This window comes from Pelodiscus sinensis, chromosome 5 (genome assembly GCF_049634645.1).
Source record: "Pelodiscus sinensis isolate JC-2024 chromosome 5, ASM4963464v1, whole genome shotgun sequence".
Lineage (NCBI taxonomy): Eukaryota > Metazoa > Chordata > Testudines > Trionychidae > Pelodiscus > Pelodiscus sinensis.
The window spans coordinates 86,793,465-86,806,602 of NC_134715.1; the positions used below are offsets into that span (position 1 = coordinate 86,793,465).

Below are 13,138 nucleotides of genomic sequence, written 5' to 3' on the forward strand. Positions count from 1 at the left end.
TTGCTGGTGCCATGGACTGTGCTGGTACTGGTGCTGGAGGAGCCATCGATGCTGGAATGGTGTTGCTCTGCCAGGCCCATGCTCACGGGACCAGTGCCACCCCCTCCAGTGGGATCGACCCCACTCTGAAGCCATGCTGTTCATAGCCTTCATACAGCTCTGCACCAGGTGGCCGGTCCTGGAGAGGTCAGTTCAATCAATTCTCAGGCCATAGCAAAGGTGTCCAGGATCTATGGGCAAGGGACCTCTTCCCCGAGAGGTCATGCACTTTGGGACTACTGGCCCATGTGGGGCTCGACCTGCACCTGTGGTACACAGAGCCTTGAGGCCCCACCATTCTCCTGGGGATGGGGAGGAAAGAGAACGAAAGTATCTGCTAAGTACTTTAATGAACTATCAATTAGGATAACACTAACTATAAGAACTACAGAACTATCTATAGAGATAAGGGTGCTAAGGGCACACCTGCATAAAGCAAGCAAAGCATTCCAACAACCATCAGGGGCTGTAAGAAGGAACTAAGGGGGTAGAGGGCCAGCAGCACCACTCCAGGGAGCTCCCTGGCTGGCCCAACAAATACTGCTAAGGGTAAAAAGCTTCTGGAACTCATGCATATGGCGCACACATACCTAAGTGGAATAGACATAAGCAAGTACTCAAAGAAGAACTGAAGTTTAACCCAATTTAATGAATCAGAAGAGAAAAAACTCTGAATTACATAAACACATCTTAAATTGGTGTTGTAAACAGAAATTAGACTCCGCTAAGATGAAGTTAAGTAGCAGTTCTAGACCAACATTTTATGTGGCAAGTTCAGATGAGTGAATATTGGTAACATGAGCCACAGAAAAATCTGAAGTCAGTTTCTGAAACCAACACAAATACAGTTTATTTGTGGGATATCATTTTACATTAACTCCAGCAAAATCTAAAAACTAATTGGCTGAACTCAAGTAAGGTGGCATAACAGTTTTTCAGTCAGGTTGTGAGTCACAGAACTATAGCACACCTCATAAGATGCAAATACCTAAGACATAAAAACATTCACAGTTATAGGTTACCTGCTGTTACAGGAACAGCAATGTCAGTAGAAACTATTCTGTGATAACACAAAAATCAACCCTCATTTTGGTCTCATTTACAGACAACTTACAGTTTAATTGGTGGATGGATTGTATACACTTATGCAACAATATGAAAGGATAAAGTATAAGGCTTATAAGAGGTATTTTAGCAGTTGTAATAAAATTGGGGCACAAGCTAACTTTTAAAGCTATTTAAATTTCAAGACCATTTAACAATGTTAGGCTTGTGACCAAGGGCCAACAGAAATCTGGAAAAATCCTAGCAAAATTAAGGTACACTTCCACCCCTCCAAAAACAGGTCCGCAGAACAAAGTCAATAGCGCCATGCCAGGTGTCACTTAACTGACTCTGCTAGACACATATGTGATGAAAAATGAGTTTGTGATGGAACAGGAAACTACAGTTCTCTATCAAAGAAGTCCAAAACTTAATGATTAAAGGGGAAAGTACACTACATACATTCATTCCAAATTTGCATTGTAGTTTAAAAAAATTAAAATGGGTTGTTCAGACTAACAATTGGAGCTACCACTTTTTCCTGAACAGACTTGTTTCAAGAAAGGGGGAGGTTGATCTAGACTAGGGAATTAAAGTAATACACAGGATTAAATCAGGGGTGGGCCATAAGTGGCCTCTAGGCTGGATGCAAATTACCAGGATTAGCCCCAGGTGGGCTGCCAGACACTTAATTTACCTGCACAACCACAGGTACAGCCATTTACATCCCTTGTTAGCCACGGACTGCCATTCCTGGCTAATGGGAGCTTCAGGAAGTGGTCCATATCAGTTCCCATTTCCCAGGAAGAGTGACCTGCAGCCAATGGGAGCTGTGACCAGCCACACCAGTGGATGCAGATAAATAAAGCGTCTGGTAGCCCACCAGGAGCTAAACCTGGGAAACTGCTTCTGGCCCAGAGGCCACTTATTGCCCACCCACGGATTAAACAGCAAGTTCCCATCGGTTAGTATTATAGATTGTTCTAGTCCATTTGGCAACAGAAAGGATCATCTATGTAAGTATGATATTGTTAATTTTTCCTGAAATTAATATTACCTTAAATCTATTAAGGAATTCTAACAAAGCCAATCACTTAATCTTAAATAATATAAGATGCTAAGCACTATAATATCTTCATGCTAATTTCCTCACTAACAAACTCACTGCCTCGCTTCTCTTTAATACCAAATTGAACACATAAAACATTCAACCTGAACTACACACTTATTTTACATCAGAAAGTCATGTATTGAACTTACAACACTTTGCCACAATGACCTGTCTCTCACACTTAGCTTCAAGGTGAAGAAGCTGGCAAATTTTGTGCATCTTTCGCAGAGCAAGGAATAAGCTGAAGTGTCATTTCATTATATTAAAAAAAAGCTGAACAGCAAAAAAGCAAAAAGAACTGCTTTGAGAGTTCTCACTACTTTTTAAAAAAAGGCAGGGCTTTTGAGATTCATCGCTGAAAGCCATGAAGAATGAGGTTCTCAGTTTATCTACAGAGCTCAAGCAGCAGGAATGCAGGTATCCGTATGCTAACTAGACAACATGGATAATAGACTTAGTTCAGTCTTACGACTATTTTTGTGTCATCTACACTGTAAATGCCAACAAACGTGAAAATTATCTACAGCTATGTTAGCTATTTGATTTACAAGGATACCTATTAGAAACTCACTGGAGCCTCAAATAGGCAACTGGAATCAGACGAAAAATAATGTATTTCATATTCAAACCTGTTCTTTGGACCCTATTCTGCATCAGTGGTATGCAAAGCAAATGAGAGTAATATAACATTTTACCTAGCACAAGTAATTGTAAAAAAAGTGTGGTAGAGGGATAATTAAATTTTAGATTCCATTAAACAGTAAAATTTGCATAAACAGCTGGGTGATCTGAACAGATTTCTGTTGACCCTGATTATGACAGTTGTATCTATAATAATGATTACAAGTCTTTGGCTTCTGCCTCCATTATTGGAAGCCAGATTATTCATGACATATAAAACTCATTATGCAACCCATGTTGTGTTTTAACTGTGCTACTTGCCTGGAATTGTAGCTAGCCTAACATGTAAGAACACATAGTATTTTACCTAGTTTTTTAGCAACCACTATTTAGCCTAATTTTATGTGTTATATTGCTTCCAAGTTTATTTTTTAAAAGAACTAAACTCAATAGCTCCACAGATATTTCCCTATGGCTATACTCACTGTAATATACACATTTACATTAGAAGTCTTATTAAAATGTGTTTTAATAAGAGACTTATTGTAAACATTAAATACCACATATTTAATTACTGACTTGTGCAAACTGGCATCAAAGATGTAAATCATATTATAACAGCATACAAACAGGCAACAATTATGTATGCTTTGTGTCTGACTTTTTTTAATAACATCACAAAACATGGTAAGGGAAGGCAGTCTACACATTTTATCTTAACATGATTTTATATTGTGTGTATATCATGCCCTGTGGATATACATACATAATTTTTGTCTTAGATGTTGAATTAGGGGAAAAACAAGTTTAAATACAAAAATGATCACTAATAGCAAAGGAACAGTGACTCTGGTTCACAGCAGCAAAAACAGCATGCTTTGGTCCATCTGGCTTAATTCTTCACACAGTGACCATGTTTACACTAAGCAGAAGATTGATGCTGCTGTAGTCGATCTTCCAGAGTTTGAATAAGTTGGTCTAGTGAAGACTCACTCATTCTAACTGAGGGGGCTTCCCCATCGGTGCTGGTAGTCCTGTTCCTCATTAGGAGTAAGGGAGCTGATGAGAGCATTTGCTCCCATTGACCTCCTGCTGTGTGGACGGTGTGAAAACCGGATTAAGATGCATCAACTCCAGCTACATAATTAATGTAGCTAGAGTTGTATATCTAAAGTTGATCTTCCCCTTTAGCGTAGGCCAGGACAGTGACGTTAACAAAACCAAATAAAAACAGGAGTTTTACCACTGACTTCAGTGGTGAGCAGAAAGGGATCTTCAGTACACCTGAAAATTTCACATTCAATGGAAGAGGTTTTTTGGATCCCTATCTATAATAGTTTCAAAACTGCTAATATACTTAAAAATATTTTGCAGCAAAAAGTTACTGCTTTATTCCAAAATATTCAGTGGTGACTTTGTTAAAGTATACTATTTTGGGGGCATTATCACAAATACTTAGGGACCAAAGTACAAGTTTAATAGCAACAGAAACTATGAAAATCTATTTAAAAAAAAAATTAATACTGATGTATTATGAAACAGTAGTCAAAGAATACATGACAAAATAAAATAAAATAAAAAAAAACCTTAAAAACACATCCCAGTCAATCATTTAAATAAATGGCTAAAACTTTCCTATACAAATAATCAAATTAATGAAATGAAGTGGCCCCTCACTAAAGGTACTGCATATTTAACTCCTTAGCGCTGGTGTTAAATGTGCCCATTGCCTGCAATGGACATTTTGCCTGGAAAATCCAACCCCCAGCATGAAAATACTTAAGCTTTCACTATTCAATATAATTTTTACTTACTTAGAGACACAAAATTATAGCATGGGAAAGACTCACTAATGTTACAAACAAAAACCAGAAATAGTTTTTACCGTTGGCTGGGAATAATGAACCTTAATTCGCTAGCTAAGAACTAGCTATAGATCCAAAATTTAAAATTCACTTTGCAGCAACATAATTCAAACAGTCTTGGTAAACCAAAAATGAAAGGAATATGCCAAAGACAATTTACAAAAGTCTAAACCCAATTTTTAAAAGGTACTTTAATTTGTTCACTTGTACCTATATTCAAACGATTGCAGTTTTGACATTAAAAAGCCAGTACTTTCTTCTCCAAGTGGAAATCATCTGTGGCATGTACAACTATTACAATTTTAATAATATTAATAATAAAAATACATCAATACTTCTTACTAAATAAAAGTGATGTTTGGCATATGCCTGTGAAGAAAACATAATGCACCTCTCCTTGTCCCAAAAATTGGCATCTTAAACAGTAAGATTAGAACTGCCAACAGTTCATGATATCTATGTTCAAACAGTCTTAATTTTGTTTTCTGAAATGCTACATTTGAGACCAAATAAAAACAAGAAGTATGAGTTACATGTTCATTGAAAGTGACTAGAAATATGCCACAATTATTTTTACAATACATTTCTCCAGAAATAATCCCTAGGTGAAGCTTTTTATACACATATACAAAATTTAGACAGCAATATACACATAATCACAGTGAGGATGCTGGCAAGCTCACCAATTTGTAGTGTAAATACAAAATGCAAAGCAGCCTTCAAAGAGAACAATGCTACACAGCAAGCATAGCTGGCCTGTTAAATAGCAAACAACAAAAGTTCCCTGCAAAAGGGATACAGTGCAAGAAAAGCAGCATGCGTTTTGATACAAACAGCAGTTTATGGCTAATGGTTGACATAACTGTAGTAACAGTGACTCTTGAGTGGCTGTGCATAGTTAAACTCCTATGACATCTGTTTCCCTTTATACCACTCCACAAATTCATCCAATAACACTGGCCCTGTAGAGAGATATTAAATAATTATACTTTTATATAAATCTTGGAAGAGGAACTGGAGGAGTAGGGGTACATGGAGAAAAATTGAAGAAATACTTACATGCTCCATCTTCATCATAATTACTGAGGTCAAGGTTAATTGTTCTGCTGAATTCTAGCACATTACACCACTGGTCCTTGTTAATCACTTTGTATTTTGATTGCTGCTTAAGATAAGAAGAGTAAGTCACTAAAACAAACTAGTTTACAACGTGAAAGAAAATCACTTCAAATGTTCAGGTTTTTAATAGAACTCAAATGCAATAAAGGATAATGACTGATGATCTAAGCCAATGGAAAGTGTAATTTTAGGGCTTGGACACTGCATTTTTTTAAGTATTAAGAATTTACAAAATGACAACTTAGAAAATAAATGCTGAGTCATATTTTAGTGGTTTACTAGTACTAAAATATAAATATTTCAGAGAACATAAGAACGGCCATACTGGGTCAGAGAAATGGTCCATCTAGCCCAGTATCCTGTCTGCTGACAGTGGCCAATACCTGATGCCCCAGAGGGAGGGAACCCAACAGGTAATCCTCACGATCCCTCCCTTGTCACCCATTTCCAGACAAATGGAGGCTCGAGACACCACTCCTACCCATTCAGGCTAGTAGCCACTGATGGACTTAACCTTCATGAATCAATCTAGCTCTTTTTTGAACCCTGTTAAAAGTCCTAGCCTTCACCACATCCTCTGACAAGGAAGTAAAACACCAATCTGTTTCAAACTACAACTTGGTTGTGTACCTCTAGAAACTGGTGGAATACCGGAAAAAGAGGCCATGTTTTTCCCAATAAAAGTCCTAACATACACTTGGCAGTATTTATATCTAGGCTGCGTTGGTCCTTTTCCTGTTGAAAGAAAAGAAAAGGTTAAAATGTTGCCTTATTTCCACCAATATTACATCACTATTCACTCTTAGCAAATCATAAAAACTGTTAAATTCTAAGCAACCTGTATATCTCGTACTATATTATTATAGCATACAAGGAAGTATAATTTCCTAATGAAAACTATATTCCTTTATAGTTATTTACCAGGCTATAGAAAAAAGTTACTTTTCATACTAACTGTAGTTCCAGGATCTCTACTATAGATGAAGGAGCCACTCTTGGGGTACAATTTCAAAACTTTCTAGAAAGCAGAAGCCACTTAAAGTGAAAATCTGGTTGTCACATGATCATCTGGGTGGAAATTCAGCCTGCTCTTCCCTTAGCTTTGCTTCAACCACCTCCTTTTTACAGTTTAAGATATTTCAGAAACGCTTCTGTCAGTGACAAACAAGGTTAACACTTTCCCAGTTGCTTCAGTGACCTCTCTGATATTTTGATTATAATGCTGACAAGTCAGATAATTTTCTCAATGGCCATTATCACAAGTTTTCAATAATTCTCTGAAGACTTGGTCTTCCCCTGTAGCTTCTTCAGATTTTACATTTCTGTCTTTCACTTTATGTGGTAAGATGTGCCACTTACAAACCAGGCACAAGCTCATATCTGGTTCATCTGTTTTTGTTAGTGTTATTAAAACAGGAATTGGAATTAAAAGGACATATTTAATGTTTAGATTTTACTGGATGCTTATGAGTTGCTGCATGTATTAATCTCACTTAAAACATCTGTAACCTATGCTATAAGGCAATATTTGAGCAACTGCATTGTGAGCTCCTGCGACCATGTAAATTGCCAGACAAGAGACACATGTTAATTAGCACGAAGAGCTGATCTTCTCTTGATGTTGCAACCTTCCCAAAAGGAAAGTTTCCTCAATACCCTATTGTGGGACACTGCAACTGGATTTTCCCTAAATATCACAACAAGATGACACAAGTTGTCCTGCTGTCTTCCCTGTGAAGAGGAGTAATACACATGGACACCTATCAGCTAAATTTGCAGCTTAGAAGACAGGAGAAGAGAATAAAACTTCGAAGTAGTAGTAACTGAATATCCCTACGCTGCATGGTCTCTGGGGTGGCAAAGTGTTTCCAGGCATAAATAAGAAATACTCAGCTGCTGAGCCTGGGTTAGCCTTAAGACATATAGAGCTTGCTCATTTTAGAAACTTTTATTATCTTTTGAAACTTTAGACTAACTCATTCATGTATATATGTTTTACCTGCTTTAACTTGTAAATAACACTCCTTTCCCTATTTAATACATTTTATAGCGCTATAGGATTGGTTACAAGCACTGTCTTTGGTGTGATACCTCAAGTGCAACTGACATGGTGAAAGTGCCTGGTCCATTGGGACTGGGAGTAACCTGAATATTGCTGTGATTCTTGCTGAAAGGCAGAGATGAGGATTTTGGGGGGGTTAAGGACACTGATCCACAGAAAAATCAGTTGGGGGACCACACACACACCCAAAGTGAGAAACAAAACAAAACCTCACCTCTCTTTGACCTTGCCTCCAACTAAGAAGAAAAAAAAGAGACACCTTACACTCCAGCCCCATGGGTGGGAGGGGCACAAACTCAGGGCTTACTGCTAGAGACGGATTCTCTTTTCTGGATACCAGGGGCTAGTAGATTTTAGGGTCCCCCTCTAGACTCTAGGGTGGTGCCAAAAATGATGGGTTCAGTATGTAGGACAGGCCTACTGGGGAGCAGGCTGAGCATGGCAATGCAGTGTCTGGGTTGGAAGTGGGATAAGGAGAGGGCAGGGGGTTGAGGCGCTTACCTGGTGCAATTTCCAGGGGAACACAGGTGGCTCCATGCTGCCTTGCACTTGAAGGCACAACCCCCTGCTACTTCCATTGGCCATGATTCTGGGGGAGCAGGGAACAGCAGCACACAGAGCCGCTTCCTCCTCCCTGCCAGAGGGAGCCCATGAGCTGGATCTGGGCCATGGGCCAAAGGTTCCCCATTTCTACTGTAAGTGAACATTATCACAAAAGCATGCTCCCCTTGATGTTAAGCTAGATCAAAGTATCTAAAGGGACTGTCTGTAACTCTATATTAAGGCTGTTAGTATCTGAGTTCACTTGACAACTAGTTGGTGAAATCTAAGTATAGAACTCACAACTAATTTGTGGTCTGTGCCCTGCAATCCAACAGTTTGTCTTGAAGTTGGTATTTACATTCTTGAGTCACTGCAAGAGGTGCAACACTGGATGCTTAATTTCTTTATTAAAGTCAATTTCTTGTGGTGTTCACGTGTTCACCTCTTTAAAGTGTTTAGCCAATTACTCTCATTTCTTGTATATTCTTAACAAGCCCTTTGGATAGTGACATTTATCAACTTAACAAGGGTCTGACTGGCAAAGTGTTTTAATATTTCCTCGTTCAGCAGCCACTTGAGTTTCTTTGGCAATATTATCCACATAACATTATCATACTAGTCACAGGATATTCCTCATTTATTCTCATGCTGCTTTTCACTACTTTGTTTTATACAAATATTTTGCTGCTACTTTTTCTAGAGATGTTTTGAAGGAATAGATATACAGTAAAATCTCAAAGGTAATAATATAAGAAATACAATCTGAATGGTCACAATACACGTCATTTAGAACAGGAACAAGCAATCAGGCACCTTCCCCTCCCCCGAAAAAGCAAATACAAAAAAAAAGTTAAAAAAAATTGATTAGTTAAGGAAATTGGCTTTGTGCTTGTTTCATTTAAATTCAGCATTTTGCTTCTGTATAGTAGATTTAATGCTCCTGTAAGTCAGTGTTCAGGTGTAAACTTTTGAAAGAAAAATAACATTTTGTTCACAGTGTAAACATTTCAGAGTAATAAACAACCTTCATTTATAACTTTGAGGGTCTACTGTATTTGCTTTGGTTTGTTTCCTTGCCTTGCTTGTCTATGAACCAGCTATAGTTTTTGCAGCATATATGAAACCGTCATGCAGTACCATCACATGTCAGTATTGAACTACTGTGATGGACCTAAGTTTTGTACCACTTAAAATGTGTTCTTCAGTTCAATCTGAAATTGCTTTTGTAATGCCTGGGCTATTAGCTTTTTGCTGTGAATTTCTGGCACTTGGATAGTTTTTGTTTTTCTTGAGTCTGATCTTCAGTCTTGCCACACAAACAGGGGAGCTTACATCTGAAGTAATCAACGTATGCTCTAACATCACAAAGAGTTGATCTAAATTTCCTTACAATATATGTATGATCAATCTCATTCCTGGTTAGGGTAGGTTAGAAAACAAGAATTCCATTCTCAGGTGAAAACCTGAGATTTCATTTTGCATAGAAAAGAAACAGACTATTTTCACAACTATTCAGACACAGCAGCCAACAATCTGATGGTTAGGGCCCATACTTCAATGCAGGAAATCCATATTCAAGTTCCTGCTCTATTCAGACAAAGCAGGGACTTGACCCTTCATCAACTGGATGGTAAACACGCTGTCTTTTTTTGGCCCAATGAATCAACACAGACACATTTATACAAAGTTTTGGTTTTGACAAATCAGCATATTTTGATAAAAATGGCATTTTGTGAAAAAAAAATCCCACCCAGTTCTATACCTGGTGACTATGAGGAGGTCCACGTTATTTTATTCATGTTTTTGAGTAGGAATAGCATTTAATCAATTATGAGCCCTGATATCCACCACAGTATTAGCAGTACAGATTTTGTATTAAAAGTCAAATCAGATCAGGATGCCTGTCGAACAAGTACTGAGAACACTACTTATAATTGTCTGAAAAAGTTACGAACCAGTATTTACCTCACAGCCATCTTTTCCCACATCACATTGTAGGGTTGTGTGGTTTGTGAATGGTTTTGAAAGAAAATAAAAATCTAATGCTCATCTTGACAAAGATCAATATGTGGCTCAGTCAGAACACCAGTGAAGGAAGTTTTTTTACAGTGGAAGCTATTTTGTCATTCTCTCCCCTCCTTCATGTACTGTAAAGGACTTGGCATCATTTTGTTTTTAAATCTCATTGTGATGACACTGCACCTTCCCCTCATTTCTAATGTGTTAAAAGGAAAGCTCTAGCCCATTTCGTTGAATAGAGCAATTGAAGAGTGCCACAATTATAAGCATATGGAAAACATTAAAAAAGAAAAATTACTGGCATTCCTAAGCCTTGTGTCAATCATACAAAGAGTATCACAGGGGACACTGATATTCTTGTGAGTTACTGTTAGACTTTGTACATTTGAAGAATAGTTTTAACTGTACCACCTCCCCTCACCCTGATCGTAGAGCAGCTTTCAGTGTACTTTAACAGTTTAAATAACTGATTTTGGGTTCCATTATTGCTCAGTGTCCAAACGTGTGACTTTTCTGCAAGACAGTCATAGGTTCAGAAACAGCAATTACTAATTTATTTTGAAATGTAAGTATTTTGTCAGATTTATTTAGAATACCAGTTGACAGCTATTTTAGTTAAAAGAGACAGTTAAAGACTCATTAATCCTTTAAGGCATTATCTCAGATAAGTGTGCAAGTTTTTAAGGACTAGCGTGCAAATCAATAAGTGACAACCATATGTATATATCTTAGGTACTCATTACTATTATATCTAAGTGTCTCGCATTCTTTAAAGGATTTATTCCCACAAAAATCTCTGTGAGGTAGGGAAGTACTGTGGAGCCCCAATTAGCCAGTCTAATTGGGACTGCAGCCAGATAACTAAAAATGCAGATAAACGGAAGAATATCAGCCTCAAGCAGCTAGTGGTTACATTAATATGAAAACTCAGATAATGGAGGTTCAGTTATATGGGGTTCTACTGTACCATTCCTATTTTATAGATGGAGGAACTAAGGCAGAGAGACCAAGACTCTGATCCTGAGTGACTGGAATCAATGGAAACTGCCATTTACTTTAACTGACACAGAATTATGGTCCAAATGACTTCTCCAAGTCATACGAGAAGTCTTTGGTGAAGCAGGGGATTGTACCTGGGATTAACTGCATCCAAAATGAACAATAGTAACTGTACTGCCCATCCCCCCATTTTTTACCCTCTACCGTGTTGGTATTTGGCAGACATAGTAGCTGAAAACAGTCAACTGTAAAGAGAGTACATCTGTATGTTTTGGAAGCGATCTTAGTTGGCATCCTAAGAACAACTAGTCAAGACTTTTAGCTGTTGCATGTGAAGGTGAGATCATAGAAATAAAAATAAAAGTCATATGAGTCCTGGACTACTCACCCGTGCAAAATCAAATGCGTATCTATAAATAAGCTTAAAATTTGTAGGCTCATTTAATAAGGATCTCAAATAATCCAAGGAATTTCTCAATTTCTCTGTTGTATCACATCTACAAAAGAGAGAAGATATTTATAATCCAACACTAGATTTTTATTTGAATTTTTAGAAAAAAGTTATCCCAAATATCCTTAACTTTGTCTTCATTCCCCCACTTCTCTATGCATCCTCCATGAAAACTAAATACACACCTGTGGGCTTACTGACATAAGAATATTGAACCAGTTTAACTTAAGGTGTGAACGGAAATGGATTTCTTTAAACTGTTGCAAACCTCCATATGGACACACTTATTTTGTTTAAGAATAGAGGGTTTTTTCAATTTAAGTTGATTAGGAGCAGGTTTAATTTAAACCTAAATCAGCCACTTAAACGGAAGAGAGCATCTACACAGTGTTTGCACCAATTCAAAAATTGATTTAAAATATACCACTGTGATTTTCTTCTGCTTACAAAGTCTGACTACTATCACAATTTGCAGTTATTTATATACAGAATCAATCCTGAATCAGTGGCTTCAGAGCTGAAAGGTCTATTATTTATACAATCTTCCTGCTGAGAAGACTCCAAGAGAAATGTGGAGAACAAAAAAAGCCCCTTTACAAGCTTTCATCGATTTCACAAAGGCTTTTGACCATGTCAGTAGAAACAGACTATTTGCTCTTTCTAGAAAAGACAAGATGTTCCTTTAACTGCTAAACCCTGAGTTAGTCCTTCCATGAAAACACATACACTACAGTCCAATATGACAGTTCAGTCTGAGGCTTTCTAGATTCATGTACTTGCACCAACCTTGCTACTAAATAAGCTTTTGATCATTCATCTGAGGGAATTTACTTGTTCACAAAATCTGATGGAAAGCTGTTCAATCCTGCAAGATTCTGATCTAAAACAGAGGCTCAGGAGGTCCTCATCCAATACCTCCTCTTTGCTGACAATGCAGCAGCGAAAACTTACCCAGAAGCCTACCTAAAATGTTGAGAACAGTTTTTTCAAAGCCTACTATGGCTTTGTGCTTACCACAAGCCTAGAAAAAAAAGAACGTAATGTGCCAACAAGTTGAAGCAGCACACTTGTGACGTAGTGGGGGTACTTGCTGGGCTGTGGTGACCTCTGCTGTCTGGAGCAAGACCCAGCAGGGAAAACCTCACTATGCAAAGGTGATGCCAAACCGGTTGAACTAGATACCCCCCATGGAGAGGAACAAAGGAAGGTGGAGGCTGCCCTGGCTGTGGGGCAGGGCTGGAAGAGAGTGAGTTGAGTTGCAGTCT

General features: G+C 37.9%; 1 protein-coding gene across 4 annotated transcripts in view; it reads right to left on the minus strand.

Moving 5' to 3' along the window:
• Window positions 1-668: 668 nt before the first annotated feature.
• Window positions 669-13,138, minus strand: part of DCUN1D4 (defective in cullin neddylation 1 domain containing 4) — a 57,675-nt gene continuing 45,205 nt past the window's right edge. For 3 of the 4 annotated variants that reach the window (XM_075930443.1, XM_075930444.1, XM_075930445.1), the window contains 4 exons: window positions 11,811-11,919; window positions 6,430-6,534; window positions 5,740-5,845; window positions 669-5,642 (listed from right to left, as the gene is read on the minus strand). In XM_075930443.1, the coding sequence (XP_075786558.1) occupies window positions 5,587-5,642; window positions 5,740-5,845; window positions 6,430-6,534; window positions 11,811-11,919 (376 nt within the window). In that variant the 3' untranslated portion in view covers window positions 669-5,586. The remainder of the gene's footprint in view (window positions 5,643-5,739; window positions 5,846-6,429; window positions 6,535-11,810; window positions 11,920-13,138) is intronic. The other variant, XM_025179927.2, reaches the window with a different exon arrangement.